Source organism: Anopheles coluzzii, chromosome 2 (genome assembly GCF_943734685.1).
Source record: "Anopheles coluzzii chromosome 2, AcolN3, whole genome shotgun sequence".
NCBI lineage: Eukaryota > Metazoa > Arthropoda > Insecta > Diptera > Culicidae > Anopheles > Anopheles coluzzii.
In genome coordinates, this window is record NC_064670.1 from 94,863,098 (window position 1) to 94,878,997 (window position 15,900).

Here is a 15,900-nt window from a genome sequence, read left to right on the forward strand (position 1 = left end):
TCGCTTACATTCGTACCTCTATTTTCTCCGTGTTTATTTTCGTTTTTCACCCAACCTCCCGTTTTTCCTACCATTGCATGTGTCTCGAGTGTTTTCTGATTTGTTGTAAAAGTACAGCTGTTTTGTTTTTCTATAGAGAAGTATTCGCCGAACATTGCTAACTGCACACACTATTCGCCGCATTGATACGAACACTTTACGAAAAGGGGAAGGATACACGCCATTCCTGCTATGATGTGTAGTGCATTGTGTATGTACTGCGCTGCACACACTGAAGGAGCTAATGATGAGGTGGAATCGTATGAAAAACTCCCTCAACGACAGCAGAGCATACACACACGCACACACCATCTGCATATTGCGACTTCCATCCATTTGAACCACCAGCAAAGGCGGAAGGAAGTGGATTATAACCAACCTACTGAAGAAAAATCGTGTCAGGGTGAGAAAGAATCTATTTCTACTACATATGCGCACGTCAATGCGCTGCCGCGTTTTTGTTCAAATGAAAAGAATGTTTTTACTTATATGCCCCTGCTGCATGGGAAAGGCTTGAAATAAAATGCCATTCCGACCGGATGTGGGTCAGTAGCGTCGCCACCAGTCGCCACTCTGTCTGCTTGCCGGATCAGTGGTATATTGTGGTTTGTAATTAACAGGCCTGGGGTGGGTGTGTGTGTGTGTGAAGGGGGAGCGTGAATGTGCTAGAAAATAGGGTTCGATCGGTCAAAACAGTTATTAAGGAGAGCTAGTCTTACAATTAAATGTATCGCATTTCTTATTTGCTTCAAAAATCATCATTACGAATAAGACGCCTACCACAAGCTGCTGTTTTCTGCTGCAGTCTCAACACCACCTTACGCCGCCGCCTATAAATCCCTTCTCCATTGAGCTCGAATTGCAGATGCAAGTCTTGCACGTCCGCCTGCCTCTACCTTCATTCATATTATGCGCGTTTTCCCTCTATTGTTTAGCGATCCTCCCCGTTTATTCACCAACCTTTCCCTCATCTTTTCCTTCGCGACACTACAGCTGCCTCTCCTCTCGACATCGACCATACGTGAGACGGTGAGTGTCACGGACCAAGCGAGAGGGGGCGTTTTGCTACAGTAATCGTCGATTCTTACTACTACTAGATCGCATTCTACTATAAACCAGTCATATGTTTGCTCTTTCCCTAGAAGCTACTAATCCTCGATCTGCACACATAGCTCTGTTTTTCTGTTTCTGTTTCTGGGATGACGAGCGGAAAGAAAGAATGATATAATCGGGAAAGGGATGGTGGTGGTGTTGTGAAGGCAAAACTTGTATATGTTCCCCTCCCGCAACACGCACACAAACGCACGCACGGCAATGATTCTTTAGTTGAAAGACTGCACACCCCGCAGCTAGCAGCTGTGGCGGCAGGCCCGACGACTGTTTATAGTCTAGGTTAAGGGGAGAGGGGGATATTAGATGGATCTACACTGGCCGGGCGCGGGGCAATCTAACTGTAGAGATCGTCGTCACCGTTGTCGCCGGGATTATTGCTCGTCGGTTGCGACGAACCCTGGCCCTGCGAGCTGGAGGCGCCCTGTCCCGAGGGGAATCTGTGGCAGACGACCGCGCAGGTGTCACAAAAGGGAAAAGAAGTGTATCAATTAGTAAAAGCGCACCAACAAACAATAGCATCTCAAAATACGGATGTCAAAACACACACTCACCGGAAGTTAGTACCGAATCCACGAGATTGCTGCAGCGTTTGGGCAAACATTTCGTACTTGCGGATGTCGTTGTCGGACACCGAACGGCGGGCAAACTTCATCGCTTCCTCGAAATGGTCGCGCGTAATTTCCGGCACCGGATCTTCCTCATCCATCTAAACCGAGAGAGAGAGAGAGAGAGATTTAATCAATGCCACGTGGTCGGTAACAGCAACCAGCCCAGTTACTTACATCCATTGCCGCGTTCTGGCTGGCGGCACGGTCCCGCTCGCGGCGAATTTCCGCCTCGATCGCCTGACGAATGGCCAGCTTACAGGCCCGCTGGCAGATTTCCGTCAGATCGGCACCGGAGAAGCCCTGCGTCACCTTCGCGACGTAGTTCAGGTCCACGTCCTCCGCGACCGGGCTCTTGCGCAGGTTGGCGCGCAGAATCGCCTCGCGCGACTTCTCGTCCGGCAGCGGAATGTAGATCAGCTGATCCAGACGGCCCGGGCGCAGGATGGCGGGATCGATGATGTCCGGCCGGTTGGTCGCCCCGATGATGAACACGTTCTTCTTCGCCCCCATGCCGTCCATCTCGGTCAGGATCTGGTTGATGACGCGGTCGGCCGCACCGCCCGCATCGCCCACATTGCCACCGCGCGACTTTGCGATGCTGTCCAGCTCGTCGAAGAACAGCACGCACGGCGACGCGGAACGGGCCTTGTCGAAGATGTCGCGCACGTTCGCCTCCGACTCGCCGAACCACATGGTCAGCAGCTCCGGGCCCTTGACCGAGATGAAGTTCGCCTGGCACTCGTTGGCGATGGCCTTGGCGAGCAGCGTCTTACCGCAACCGGGCGGCCCGTAGAACAGCACGCCGCGCGACGGCTGCATGCCGAACTTGAGGAACTTGTCCGGATGCTCGACCGGGTACTGGACCAGCTCCTGCAGCTCGCGCTTCACGTTCTCCAGTCCGCCGATGTCGGTCCAGGTCGTGTTCGGCACCTCGACCACGGTTTCGCGCAGCGCCGACGGGCTCGACTTGGTCATCGCGTAGCGGAAGTTCTCCATCGAGACGGCCAGCGAGTTCAGCACCTCCGCGTCGATCTGGTCGTCCTCCAGGTCGATCAGGTCCATCTTCTCGCGGATCTGCTGCAGCGCCGCCTCCGAGCAGAGCGACGCCAGATCGGCCCCGACGTGACCGTGCGATTCGGCCGCAATTTGCTCCAGGTCGACGTCGTCCGCCAGCTTCATGTTTTTGGTGTGGATGCGCAGCACCTCCAGCCGGCCGGTCGCATCCGGAATGCCGATGTCGATTTCGCGATCGAAGCGTCCGAACCGACGCAGGGCCGGGTCGATCGAGTTGGGCCGATTCGTGGCCGCCATCACGATCACGTGCGAGCTCTTCTTCATGCCGTCCATCAGCGTGAGCAGCTGCGATACGATGCGCCGCTCCACCTCACCGTGCGTCTTCTCGCGCTTCGGCGCAATCGCGTCGATCTCGTCGATGAAGATGATCGCCGGCGAGTTCTTCTCCGCCTCCTCGAACGCTTTGCGCAGATTGGACTCCGACTCGCCCGCCAGCTTGGACATAATTTCCGGCCCATTGATCAGGAAGAAGAACGCACCGGTTTCGTTCGCGACCGCACGCGCGATCAACGTTTTGCCCGTACCGGGCGGACCGTACATGAGAATGCCGCGCGGCGGCTTCACACCGATCGCCTTGAACAGCGACGGATGGCGCAGCGGCAGCTCGACCATCTCCTTGATCTGCGCCAGCTGCTTGCGGCATCCGCCGATGTCGTCGTACCCGACCGCGTTCAGCGTTTCCTCCTCCTCCTCGCGCTTGATCGGATTGCCCTCGCAGTGTATCACCGTCTCCGGTGCGACGATGCAGTACGGCTCCGGATCGGCCGCGACCACCTTAAACTCGACCGCCCGCATGCCGCCGCGCACGATGAACGTGTCGTCCTTGTGGATGGGCCGGTACGCCTCCAGGAAGTACGGCTTCAGGTACACGTCGAACAGGTTGCCCGACAGACCCTCGACCGTGTCGTCGATCGGCAGGATGTGGACGCGCTTGCCGTACTTGACGTCCGGGCAGGACTGGATCATCACCACGTCGCCGAGCCAGACGCGCAGATTGTTGCGCACCACCCGGTTCATGCGGATCTTCTCGTCCGGGCAGTTCTCGTCCGACAGGACGATGCAGACCGTCTCTTTCCGGCGCTTGCCCTTCAGCAGTACCGTGTCGCCGCGGAACAGCTCCAGCTCGTCCATTTTTGCCTAAAAAGAAAACATGATTTCAAACAAAAACAGAAAAACATATTTAAGCACCATGAAAAACCCATTTCTAGCGTTCTGACGTCATTTTTACTCAACCTTGCGCAATATTTTTTTGTGAGCCACATTTTAAGTGCAAAATAAAACAAACCAAGCAAAGGCTACTTGCTCACACCAGAGCGCTTAAGTGGGCCAAGGAGGAGCACAGTAGGAGATTCAGTTCGATCGAACCATCAAAGTGTGCCATCATCAACGCTTATCGACGACGGTTGCACTGCTGGGACACGTGTTTTCAAATCCCTTCCTCGAGTCGACTTGGTCCACGTTTCATTTTGCACAAGAAACAAAAAAAAAGCTTGCATGTATTTGCTCACCTGTGACAACGAAATAACCGAGTTGTCATCGTTAGCGGCTTCGTCGACGATCAAGCGGTTCGGGCGATCCTTGCGCTTCAGGATGGCAGTTGCCAAATCATCGCTGGAAGAAAAAGGAAAAAGATTATGAAAATTTGAATTTAAGAATAACGATTAGAACAAAACGTAAATAGCGCAATTGTCTTTAGAAAGAGCGACGGGCGTCATTTTCCCGGAAACGAAGAGGTGTGCATCATAGGTTATTAGCCTCTGGTCGAAAGAAGTCATTGTGCCGTAGGTAGGAAAGAGACAATTGTTGCAAACATCTGTGTGAGGGGCTCTTCTTCTAACACTAGCTGCGAATTACATTGAATTTAGCCATTTCTTCAATAGTGTTTCTTATAAAACTTTTACTGTATGATTTTTCCTAGACATTTACCAAATAATTATGAGCGTAATATGGTTACAACATCCCCTTCTTCTCGTTGTCTATTATTTATGCACAACGCAACCATATCCCCGAGAAAAGCATGGCGTTGCTGGTTATGTTTCGCAGAATTTACGAAAGAGAGTGAACCATTTTCCGGATTTTATCTTGAAATTCTGTTTGTGTAAAGATTTCGGCAGACAGGCAAAGATCCTTTTTCTACTCAGAAATCATTCCTTTTTCCCCACAAGTCCCCGCGTTTGTGTGATGCATTTGTAACCAACGATTACGCGAAGTAACGCATTATATCGTGACAAGCGAAAATTGAAGCAAGTCGTGCTCATTCCTCTCACAATACAACGAAACCCCTCGCACACATACACAGCCGCACGGCGGCCGCTGCTGCCGCTCAGCCAATAGAAACCCTCTACGTACAAACATGACACACACACAGACCGGGGAAAAAAGTCGAGGCTCCCCCTTGCTCTGCTTTCTTTGTGCATCAACCACACAACGGTCATCCGTACCGTACCCGGGATTGTGCCGGGTTTCCTTGCACCGGAAGCGAAAAATGCAACTACTTTGTCCCTTTGCTTTCCTGCTCCTCCTACTCTCCTACTTGCCGGCCGCTTCCCGGTTGCCATAACCGTCCCTCGGCACCCTCTCGCTTTCGCTCTTCCACCTCTACCGCACAAAGTACGCGAATATTCTACTCACTTCTTGCTGTCGGCCATTTGAAGAACGGTTTCTTCGGATTGCTTCCGACCGGGGGCGGGGATGTTACCACAAAACTTCGATTCGACTCAAGCTTCCTCTCTGCAGAAAACCGATTCGCTTTTGGCAAATGTAATCCGTGCTATGGGTGGGAAAACGGGCACACACACACGCCGCACGCTTTTCACACTTCGCCTGTCGCCTCACTGAATGCCGGATTTCCCGAGAGCACAATCACAATTATCCTGGTCGCAGCTTGCTACGACGTGCACACTTCCTTTGTTGATGCGTTTCTATTGGGTTTTTGGTAGGTGACGAAAATCTGGTTCAGTCTCTTAACTACAGGCTACGGAGGGTTACCGAGCTATAACCGCAAGCGCACAGAGCAGGGAGCGACGAAGACAACGACCCGAACGCGAAGCAGCGATGACGATGACTTGCCATCTGGCTGACATATCCGGATGACGCTGGCGGTCGCGGTGGACATGCGCGGGTGACAGTTGGAAATTTCAATTTCTGTAAAACCGGTACAAAATGATTGTAAAAATTGTATTTAGACTGGATTTAAAATTTGAGAATATTTTGACGGTTTTTGATAAAATAGCTAGCTCACAAAGTTCAGGAATTTGCACCCAAACAAACGGCCACATTTTTACGTCACTTTTCAAAAATAGTTCGTTAATGATGAAGACGAAATTATTGTTTAATAAGTTTACTCTTCCACAAAATTCCATTCCATTACTAATAAATCGTGAGCCACTGTCGCTTTCAGTTAAATAAGAAAAGTAAAAATTAAATAAAAATCCCAATTACCATTGTTCGCATTAAAATTAAATGTATTTCCGTACAAAGTTGAGACGCTCCTGCTTAATACTTTCTACGCTTAATAATTTCCGGCCGCCAGTTGATCGGATGCGACTCCTCCGTCGCCTCGTCGTCCTCCTTGTAGATCTTGATCGTCTTGTCCGCCTCGGTCGTGATCAGCCGCGAGCCGGACTGGTCGAACGTCATCGAGAAAATGCCCGCCTCGCTGTCCATCGAGCCCGGCTGGACCGCCGCCTGGAAGCGCTGGAAGTTGTACCCGGTGCGCCAGTCCCAGAAAAACATTGTACCATTGTCGCCGCCCGACACCAGCACCCCCTCCGGATTGACCGCCATACAGTTCACGATCGAGTTGTGGCCGCCCAGGTTCTGGATGAAGTTGCCCTCCGGGCAGCGCCACTGCTTGATGTTGTCCGGCGAGGCCGACGCAAACATGTACAGCGACGGATGCAGCACGATCGCACGCACGCTCTTCTTGTGGTTGGTCAGCGTGCACATGCTCTTGCCGGCGGCCAGATCCCACAGCCGCACGGTCGAGTCGTGGCTGCCGGTGATGATCTGCGGATTGGCCGCCTGCGTTACCACGCTCGCGACCGTGTTCGTGTGCCCGGTCAGCGTGTGGATGTTGGCCTTGGTGCGCATGTCCCACACGCGCGCCGTTGAATCGCGCCCGGCCGTCACCAGCACGTCGATCGTCGGATGCAGCGACATCGTGTAGACCGCCGACAGGTGGCCGTGGTAGTGCCGGATCACCTTGTTGTACTCCAGGTCCCAGCACTTCACCTGCCGGTCCTCGCCGCAGCTGAACAGGTACGGATGCCGCGGGCTTACCGCCAGCGCCCGCACCGTGCTGACGTGGCCGGTAAGCGAGAGCTTCAGCTTGCCGCTGGCCAGGTCCCAAATTTTAATCACCCGATCGGCGGCACCCGTAGCGAACCACTCGTTGCCCGGCTCCACCGCAACGCAACGCACCCAGCCCAGATGGCCCGAAATGACGCGGCACAGCTTCCACGGGGCGTGCCATTTCGGTTTCGGGATGGTGGGCGCTTTCTTTGGCAGTATTTGCACCGCGTTGGAGGCAGCCTGGGGTGTCGGGGTAGAGGCAGGAACCAGCGCCATCTGACCATTTGTACCATCCGGTGCGCTTCCTTCCTGTTCGCCGGCGGCTGTTATTGCCAACACTGAAACGCGGAAGGCGAAATGGTTAAGAGGTGCCGAAAAAGACAGTTCACAAGACAGTTCAAACAGTGCCTTACCGCCATCCTTGCCGCCATGCTGTCCCTCGATCCGGTCACTATCGCCCCGCTTCGCTGCCAGCGCTTTTGCCTTGGCCGCACGGTCGAAAACCAACCCATACGTGTCCCGAGCTTTAATGTTGTATTTCAACTTTTCACTGCAAAAAAGAAAGATAATTCAGTAAACTGCCCTCCATTTTGCCTCTTCCCGCGGAGGAATGCTTACAGTGTTTCGTCGATCTCCGGCAGCAGCGATTGGTTGGCGACGAAAAAATCATGCGTACGCTTTAACGAACGGAACACCAACGTGTGCACCGAGTGACGCTGAACTTCCTCCATGTGTGCGTTATAATGTTTTACGGTTTTAGAAGCACAATTTACTCTCTTTTTTGGTAAAACGAAGCTGCTGCGGCAACTTTAGCGGCAGCGTGTTGTTTTCTTTCGTAGGGTAAACAAATTTTGACAGCTCGCTGGAGAAAGCAGCATCTGTTATACGCTTGTTTTCCATTTGCGTTGACGGGATCGGCCCAGCCAGGGGTGCTGCACGTGATATGTGGAAAGCAAACTTTTTTCTTTAAATTCATCAATTTAAGGCATTCAAACACAGCGAATGGTTTGAAAATATGCTCTAAATAATAAATAATACCACTTCATACAATATATACTTCGCTTTGAAAGTTTTACCTATCGTTGTACGTTTTCAGTTACTGTTCTACGCCGTGATCCTGTCATACCAGGATTGCCTCTACTATTTTGACACAAAGAATTCCAAAGGCGTGTGAGCTGTCACTGCGGGACGTGAAGAAAAATTTTATATCAATAAATTCGATTGTCGTTTTTGTTGGTGGAACCCTCCGTGACGATTTCGTGCGAGTTTGGGTGTTCCTCTGCAAATTCTCTACCATTCTCTCGTGCTGAATAAGTTTCCCCTCTCTGCCCTGTACAGCGACGTGTAGACGTGTGTTTGTGCAAATCATCATTCGGGTGGAAGTGTTTACCGTACGATTAGCAGGAGCTCTAGTCCCCAGGAAAAATAGTGCACCTCGGCTGGAATCCTGCACTTTTCCGTTCGCTGTTGCTGTTATCAACTTGTCCTGGTGATTACGAAGTGAGCAGCAAGCATGTCGAGCAAAATCGAAGAAGCTCAGGAGCACATCCGACAAGCTGAGAAATGGTAACGTTGCGATGCAGTGGTGTCCACCCCCCCCCCGAAGTGTGCATTTTTCCTTTCTGGCTAATCTTTTTCTCTCTTTTTGCGTTTGCATTTTTACTTCCCCCCCCCCCCTCCTGAAGCTTGAAAACATCGCTCCTGAAATGGAGACCCGATTTCGACAATGCGGCCGAGGAGTACAACAAAGCAGGTATGGCATCGAAATACCCACCGTGCGCCAACGCCTGTGTTTGACGTGTTTTTTTTGCTTTGTTTTGTTTTGTTTCACCTTAGCCACCTGCTTCCGGAACGCAAAGTCGCTGGACCAGTGCCGCGACTGTCTGATGAAATCCGCCGACTGTCACCGCCAGAACCGTGCCCTGTTCCACGCGGCCAAGTGTCTCGATCAGGCGATACTGATCTGCAAGGAAATGAACAATCTCGGCGACATACGCAAGCTGGCGGAGCGGGCGTGCAATCTCTACCAGCAGCACGGTTCGCCCGAATCGGGCGCCACCGTGCTGGACAAGGCGGCAAAGATACTGGAGCAGACGCACCCGGAAGACGCGCTGCAGCTGTACAAGCAGGCCGTCGACGTGGTTACGGTAGGTGTAGTAAAAGGGGCAGGAACCGATTGCATACTTACCTCTATCTTCATTGGGCGTGTTCGGAACAGATCGAAGACTCAACGCGCCAGGGCGCCGAATACGCTAGCAAGGTGGCTCGCATCATGGTGAAGCTCGGCATGTACGATCAGGCGGCGGACGCTATACGGCGCGAAATCGGGCTGCACCAGCAGGTCGGTTCGGAGGGTGCCATCGGCCGGCTAGCAGTGGCACTGGTGCTGGTGCAGCTCGCCCGTGGCGATTATGTGGCGGCGGAGAAAGCGTTCAAGGAGTGGGGCAACTGTTGCGATGCAGCCGAAGTGCAAACGCTGGAATCGTTGCTACAGGTTGCGTATATTCCGTGTGGATATTGAATTTGTGGTCATTCTAATAGCAATACGCTTCGCTTTCTTTATCACCCACTAGGCGTACGATGATGAGGATCCGGAACTAGCCCAGCGAGCCCTGTCGTCACCGTTCATCCGGCACATGGATGTGGAGTATGCGCGGCTGGCGCGGGATTTACCCCTCCCCAAGGGCGTCTCGATTGCACCGAAAGCGAACGTCATCGAGAATGCGGCCGCTTCGTACGTTTCCCCCAACAGTGGTGCCGCGGGTGATGTAAGTATAATTGAAATTCCTTCCTTGCCTCATTGTTTGTAACGTCTTTTCTTTGAATTTTTATGATTGTTTGCATTCGACCGGGAAGGCGGCGGCAAAACCGGCAGCTGGACCTGCTGGTGGCGACGATGAGGACGAGGGTGGCTTGTGTTAGTGTGTGGTTGCCCCCTGCCACCAACCGTTACCACCTGTCCATCCATAGGTGTGCCCCGTATAAGCGTTAAAAGTTGTGTGATACTATTTGCTTTTATTAATATTACCCATTATGAGTATCAGCGTTGCCGGTAGAGGACAAGGATTATCGATGCGAACGAACGGCGCCACGGCCCCAATGTTAGGCGCACCAATGCGTCGTTGCTTTTCAACAAGGTATTCTAAAATTGTGAGCACATTTCCACACGCAATGTTTTCAACCGCCCCATAACGGTTACGGTTCGAGATACATTGACAAACATTTACTTTTCTCCGTGTTCCATCTACTGTCTGTGTGGAAACAAATCAGCTATGCATCTAATAATTATGCACAACCGTGTGTTTAGCAGAAAGATTTATGTTTTTTTTTGTATTGTTGCAATTAAGTTGTACAATTAAATATTGTACAGTAACAAAAAAGATTAAACGTTCATGCAAATGGCGACTGATTCTGGACATTCTTGCACCTTGTGTGTACCGTTGTGTGCTGTAATTCTGTTCTGCTTTTGGCCATAAATTCTTTTCTGGCTGTATAGGACTGGCCAATACTGGTAACGAAACCCATTAAAATGCTGCGAACATAAACTTCCGACTATCTCTCTCGCTCTCTCCACCCTTCGCTAGCTATCTGTGTAAGAAAACGCTTCAAGATCCCTTGTTCTCGTTTTTTTTCTGAAGAAAATAGCCCTTGTGTCAGGACACAAGCTGGCATCAAGCTAAACACAATGTTATAGTAACGAGGTTTAGCGAATCGCTGCTACAGCACTGTAAAAGTAAATGAAATCAATTGTTCAAAATTATACCACTGCATACGAAGAACCCGCGGCGATAAATACATTCCGAACAGCATAGAATCGACAAGAGCTAGTGAATTCTAGTATAAACACTAAAAAAACAGCATATAAAGAGTATAGAAACCCCGGCAGAAAATTAAATTTACAAGCTGTAGTATGATGCCGTCATGTCGCAACGTATTTCTAAACATCTCCAGCCTATTATCCAATAACTCAAAGCAAAGCAAAACGCAAACACATAAACAAAAGCAAAAAACACATTAAGCATACAGAGAAAGTTGTTGAAATGCTAGAGATTAAAGCGTGTCCCCTCCAGGTCTAGTGTACTTTATCAGTGAATAGTGAAGTTATCAATTATATACTAAAAACATAGATAGAGCGAGCAAGATGAATGTACGATAAGTGCAAACGAAACAAAACAAAATCAGTAGATGCTAATGCGCCACCGTGAATGTGTGTATAACGTTATCAAACTGATCTGAAGCTGATGAGTGCAAACTGTTGGAAGGAACGGGGGAAATGGAAAACAACCAAATGTAAACCCTCCCCAGCACACTGACACCGAAGCCGACGCGACGACGAGTATGGTTGTGGAAGGTGATCGACAGGACGTCGTTGCTCCTCGGAACCCCTCCCCAGGGGGGGCTTATATGTATTGTAGTAGGGTGGGAAGGAATTTAAATAGAAACACTGGGCTAGTGAAAAACACACGGTTTAAAAAAGGGGGGTGACAGGGAAAAGGAGGGAACTTTCGTATAACAATTGCCGTACAGAAACAGACGAACAGAAAGAATGCGCCTACACGATGGATAACGGATAAAGAGAGGAATTAATTTCGGACAATTGTATTATTTAGTTTGAAAAGAGATGCAAAGCTTCGTTTTTTCTTTGATGAAAGGTTCTAGAGCAGCGTTCAAAATGTAAAGCAAAGTTGTTTATTGATTAATTTGTTAAAATATTATGTTTATTTTATAAAAGATTTACATTACAATTTTAAAATTGTCTATTGTTTTAGATTCGCTTTTTTGCGAGCTGTTAATATGTGTTGTAAAAAGGATGAAGTTCATTCACTTTATGCTCTATATTTTTTGAAAACTAAGTTAGTAAAGCATGCTAGTAAGAGGTGGCCAATAAATCCCACCACAGACACAACGGCCCACAACGATAATCAGAGATTCGGAGAGGAAAGAATAAGAAAAGAATCAGATGTTAAACTTATAGCACATACCTAAAGATGTTTTTCTCGTTATGTATTATGTAGCGATGCGCTTGCTTTCGATGCGTTGTAAAAAGGAAACGTTGAAAGAAATGCTAATATCAACTAACAAAAACCGGTCGTTTGTTCCCGTTTAGTGGCGAAGAAACGATCAAAAAGCAAGCAAAGATCAAGATCAATTGAAACTATCAGCATTTGACGCAGCATAGTCACTACTATTACTACTACTACTACTCACTATTACTACTACTACTACTATTACTAATACTACTAATATTCCAACCACTAGCACGGTGTGTGGCTTCCGTTTCAACGTTCATACTAATCAGAGACAAATTTTATCCCCAAAGCATTGAAAAAAGAAAAAAAAACATTAAACCCAAAAAAAAACAAAAGAAAACAGCTGATCTAGATAAGAAAAAGCACCCGTGTGTATGTGTGTGTATGGAAAACAAAGAGTGTGAAACCATCCCCCTTCCCCTCCCCCATCTATCATTATTAGCAGAAACCCTACCCCTACGAGCAAGAAGTGTGTAAAGTGATGAGTGTGTGTGGATTGTGTGTGTAGTAAAGCTGTTTGCTATAAAATCGCGCCGCTCTCTGTGGCGATGATGCAAAAAAAAAACGCTATTCGATTGCAAATCGCTGCGACAGCCAGATCGGGTGGTGTAGATGATGATTTGGAATGGCAAACTCCCCACGTTTAATCATACCTTTTTTTTAGTGTGTAAGAAAAGATAGAACAAAAAATCCGCTCCTGGGTCAGAATCGAATGAAATAAAAGCAAACCATTATGCGCGTAACATTGTTGATTAACCATCGGTACACCGGCTGTGTCTTTGGCTCTGTTCCATTGTTTAATCTTTCCTAATTTTGCAGGATGAATTGTCACAACTATAGGATGCAAGAGATTCGGAAAACGATTCGGCAGAGGAACGTCTTTTTACACTTATTGGAGAATTATTGTTGCAGATAGCAAAAGGCTCGACTGCTGAGATCCAGAAGACTTCGAGCCCGCACGAAATGTGAGATATATCGCACATTGATTCGCCCGGTGATCCTCTATGGATACGAGTCCTGGACCATCCGAGCGGAGGATAAAAAACGTTCTGGGCGTGTTTGAGCGACGCATCCTCCGGACCATATTTGGCTGTGTGTTCGAGCATGGAGCGTGGATGAACCACGAGCTTGCTGAGCTGTACGGCGAACCGAGCATCCTGACGGTGGCGAAGGCAGGCAGGATACGATGGCTGGGGCATGTCATGAGGATGCCGGACTCATGCCCCACCAAGAAGGTGTTCGATCCCCAGTTCGGCATAAGGCGAAGGGGATAAAAGTGAAATTGGGTGTCTACATGGATGGGAGGCTGCAGCCAGGGACCGAGCATCCTGGAGAATAATTGTTGACCGGGCCATGTCACATCGACGTGCTCTATCGTGAGCAGGCCAACAAGAGAGAGAGGGAGAGAGCAAAAGGCGTCAGGAGAGTGGATTCTATAGGAGTCTTAGCAGATTTTTCTGATTCCTCACATCAACTGACGTTAGGCATGGTGAAGATCTCGATCTCAGGATATTTGTCAGGAAGCGCAGCCTGTAATAGCGTCCAAGTACGAAGGAAAGGAGAGTGGCAGAGAAGTTTTAGTATCTTGGAATGGTCGTAATTTTGGACAGCGACTTCAGCAGCGAATTCTAGATAAGTCTTTTTTAAAGGAATCGTGCCCACCAACTGCTGAGATCCATATCGGACACTGATGAGCTCTGACATTAGAGTGGAGGATGCAAACGCTCTAGGCGTTTTAGAACAACGCATCCTCAGGACCTATTGGTGGTGTGTGGGAAGGTGAAGGATGAATCACGAGCTTGCTGTTCTGTATGGCTAATGAGACATCCTGACTTAGGTTGTGGCATTTTATGAGAATGCTTACCTTATGACCCATCAAGACTCGAAGTTCCGCTTATGGAACAGAGGAATACATCGAGCTCGGGTGGCTAGATCAAGTGATGGTAAAGCCTGTCAATGATCGGGTGTCTTCATAGATGACGAGCTGCTACTAAAGATCTATGGTCTACAGTCGACTGGGCAACCTGGTCTGGGCCACAACGAGGATATCAGTGAAGAGGAGAGACACAGATAAATAAAGAGAGAGTGGGATATAGAGAGAGAAGGAGAGAAAAAAAAGAAAGAGAGCGAGAGAGAGGGAGAGAGAGAGAGAGAGAGAGAGAGAGAGAGAGATGTTTGATCCTACATTAGTAGAAAGATAGTATGTGGAACGAGCAACCCTAACCTAACTTTACTAGAATAACATCAGACGACTCACTGGACGACTCTTCGTAATGCCCCAGACAAACTCCTTGCCCAGTACCCTGGAGTGCTTGTTAAGTAAACAAGTAAGTACTCCAGTTAAACAAACTCAATATTATTTTCTCGATATGGAGATCATTACCAGACAGTGTGATGACACCTCATTCATAACTGATTGGACAGTGTATGCTAAGGGATCATTTCAAAATCTCCCTTCTCTGGCGAACAGTGCTGTGCTCGTGCTCGTACCTAACTTTTTGTGCTTCAACACTCATTATATGCCTAGCCTTATGCTCCGAGCGGTCTAAAAATCATTAATCCTCGCTCTCATTATCCGATTAAAGCGTTCCCGAAGTGTTCCTGGGGTGGGAAACCTTCTTTAGACCGTGGGTAGCTTGCTACCCTCCGACACAACCTTCACATCTACTTTCGTAATCTTCTTCAAGCCGAACCGATCCCTTCGGTTATGGAACATTGTGACCAAGCTGTTGAAAGCTTACATTACCTACCTGACCATAAGGAACGAATACCCACCAAGATGCTTACTGGAGAGGAATAAGACACACTAATCAAAATCGGTGGCACAGCATCACTCAACCAGGGTGATGAAAACTGGGCCATCGTCGCCTGAGCGGTGTGGCTTTCGAAGTGCAATGAGAAGAAGCCCTTTCTTCTGGCGTGCTCCGAAAATAAGGCGTTTGATGAAAGAAATTAACTGTCCACCTTCCTTTGCATGCGTTTGCGGTGTGGATTAGCATCCGAAGGCGACCGGAGCTGTGGGTCCGTAGGGTTGTCGATCTAATTATGTGATCATTAATCAGCTCCAAAGCGTGCGTGTGTGTTCCCAGGAAGTCGGGCATCGTGACATTAATTTCGGCATTTAAGTACGTGAAGTGTATTCGAAAGGTTCGTCCGCTCATTCGAGGGATTTGATTCAACTTAAGCGCAGCAGAATAAATCTTTTCCCTTGAGCAAAAGCGACGAATCGCACAAAGGGGAAGAGCGAAAACATTAATCCACGCTTTGCATACACACGCCCTGGGAGAATGTGTACGCGTATGGGGGCATCATAACAAAACATCATCCGTAACCGGTACCAGCGGAAGTAAGATTGAATGGAAATTGAGGTGAAAAAAACCTTCATCAACAACAAAAAAAAGCGCACACACACACTCACACACATGTGCAATGCGACCCAGGGGTGATGGTCCTGTGGAGGAAAATCTGTCTTCTATCTCTGCAAAGGGCACAAGACGAACACATGCACGTTTGGAGAGGAGTGCTTCATGTTTCGATCGTTCCCAATTATGCTTTCATCGAGCGCTGCGTGGATGGAGGAATATTAACATGTGCCCTTGGGGGAGGTGCAAGATGCGAGAAGGAGGATATTGGTGGAGCGAATCGAGAAAAAAATAGAATGGCAGAGAGCAAAAGTAACTTTTTTGTGTGTTGATGTATGCAAACGCACCTTCACTGCGAGAAACTTGAGAAGAAGGATGGAA

General features: G+C 49.0%; 3 protein-coding genes across 3 annotated transcripts; 1 reads left to right on the forward strand and 2 right to left on the reverse strand.

The window, feature by feature from the left end:
• LOC120947853 (transitional endoplasmic reticulum ATPase TER94) lies at positions 1 to 5,914 on the reverse strand. Its single transcript, XM_040363620.2, has 5 exons — positions 5,466 to 5,914; positions 4,343 to 4,445; positions 1,935 to 3,971; positions 1,704 to 1,858; positions 1 to 1,589 (listed from the first exon to the last, which is right to left on the reverse strand). The coding sequence occupies exons 1-5, from the start codon at positions 5,480 to 5,482 to the stop codon at positions 1,487 to 1,489; spliced, it is 2,415 nt and encodes an 804-aa protein (XP_040219554.1). The 5' UTR covers positions 5,483 to 5,914; the 3' UTR covers positions 1 to 1,486.
• A 357-nt stretch (positions 5,915 to 6,271) lies between these two features.
• Positions 6,272 to 7,986, reverse strand: LOC120951990 (pleiotropic regulator 1). The gene is made up of 3 exons (XM_040371031.2): positions 7,746 to 7,986; positions 7,541 to 7,677; positions 6,272 to 7,465 (listed from the first exon to the last, which is right to left on the reverse strand). The coding sequence occupies exons 1-3, from the start codon at positions 7,856 to 7,858 to the stop codon at positions 6,330 to 6,332; spliced, it is 1,386 nt and encodes a 461-aa protein (XP_040226965.2). The 5' UTR covers positions 7,859 to 7,986; the 3' UTR covers positions 6,272 to 6,329.
• Positions 7,987 to 8,283: 297 nt separating this feature from the next.
• Positions 8,284 to 12,900, forward strand: LOC120949567 (gamma-soluble NSF attachment protein). The gene is made up of 6 exons (XM_040366949.2): positions 8,284 to 8,693; positions 8,813 to 8,880; positions 8,964 to 9,274; positions 9,346 to 9,621; positions 9,701 to 9,895; positions 9,984 to 12,900. The coding sequence occupies exons 1-6, from the start codon at positions 8,641 to 8,643 to the stop codon at positions 10,047 to 10,049; spliced, it is 969 nt and encodes a 322-aa protein (XP_040222883.1). The 5' UTR covers positions 8,284 to 8,640; the 3' UTR covers positions 10,050 to 12,900.
• The last annotated feature ends 3,000 nt before the right edge of the window (positions 12,901 to 15,900 follow it).

Coding starts and splice junctions, on each gene's coding strand:
- LOC120947853 (XM_040363620.2), bottom strand. Junction 3,972..4,342: donor CGGTTATTTCGTTGTCACAG/GTGAGCAAATAC, acceptor TTTTCTTTTTAG/GCAAAAATGGACGAGCTGGA. Junction 1,590..1,703: donor GGATTCGGTACTAACTTCCG/GTGAGTGTGTGT, acceptor CGTCTGCCACAG/ATTCCCCTCGGGACAGGGCG.
- LOC120951990 (XM_040371031.2), bottom strand. CDS start 7,858: ATGGAGGAAGTTCAGCGTCACTCGGTGCACACGTTGGTGTTCCGTTCG. Junction 7,678..7,745: donor CCGGAGATCGACGAAACACT/GTAAGCATTCCT, acceptor TCTTTTTTGCAG/TGAAAAGTTGAAATACAACA. Junction 7,466..7,540: donor GCATGGCGGCAAGGATGGCG/GTAAGGCACTGT, acceptor TCCGCGTTTCAG/TGTTGGCAATAACAGCCGCC.
- LOC120949567 (XM_040366949.2), top strand. CDS start 8,641: ATGTCGAGCAAAATCGAAGAAGCTCAGGAGCACATCCGACAAGCTGAG. Junction 9,622..9,700: donor CGCTGGAATCGTTGCTACAG/GTTGCGTATATT, acceptor ATCACCCACTAG/GCGTACGATGATGAGGATCC. Junction 9,896..9,983: donor ACAGTGGTGCCGCGGGTGAT/GTAAGTATAATT, acceptor TCGACCGGGAAG/GCGGCGGCAAAACCGGCAGC.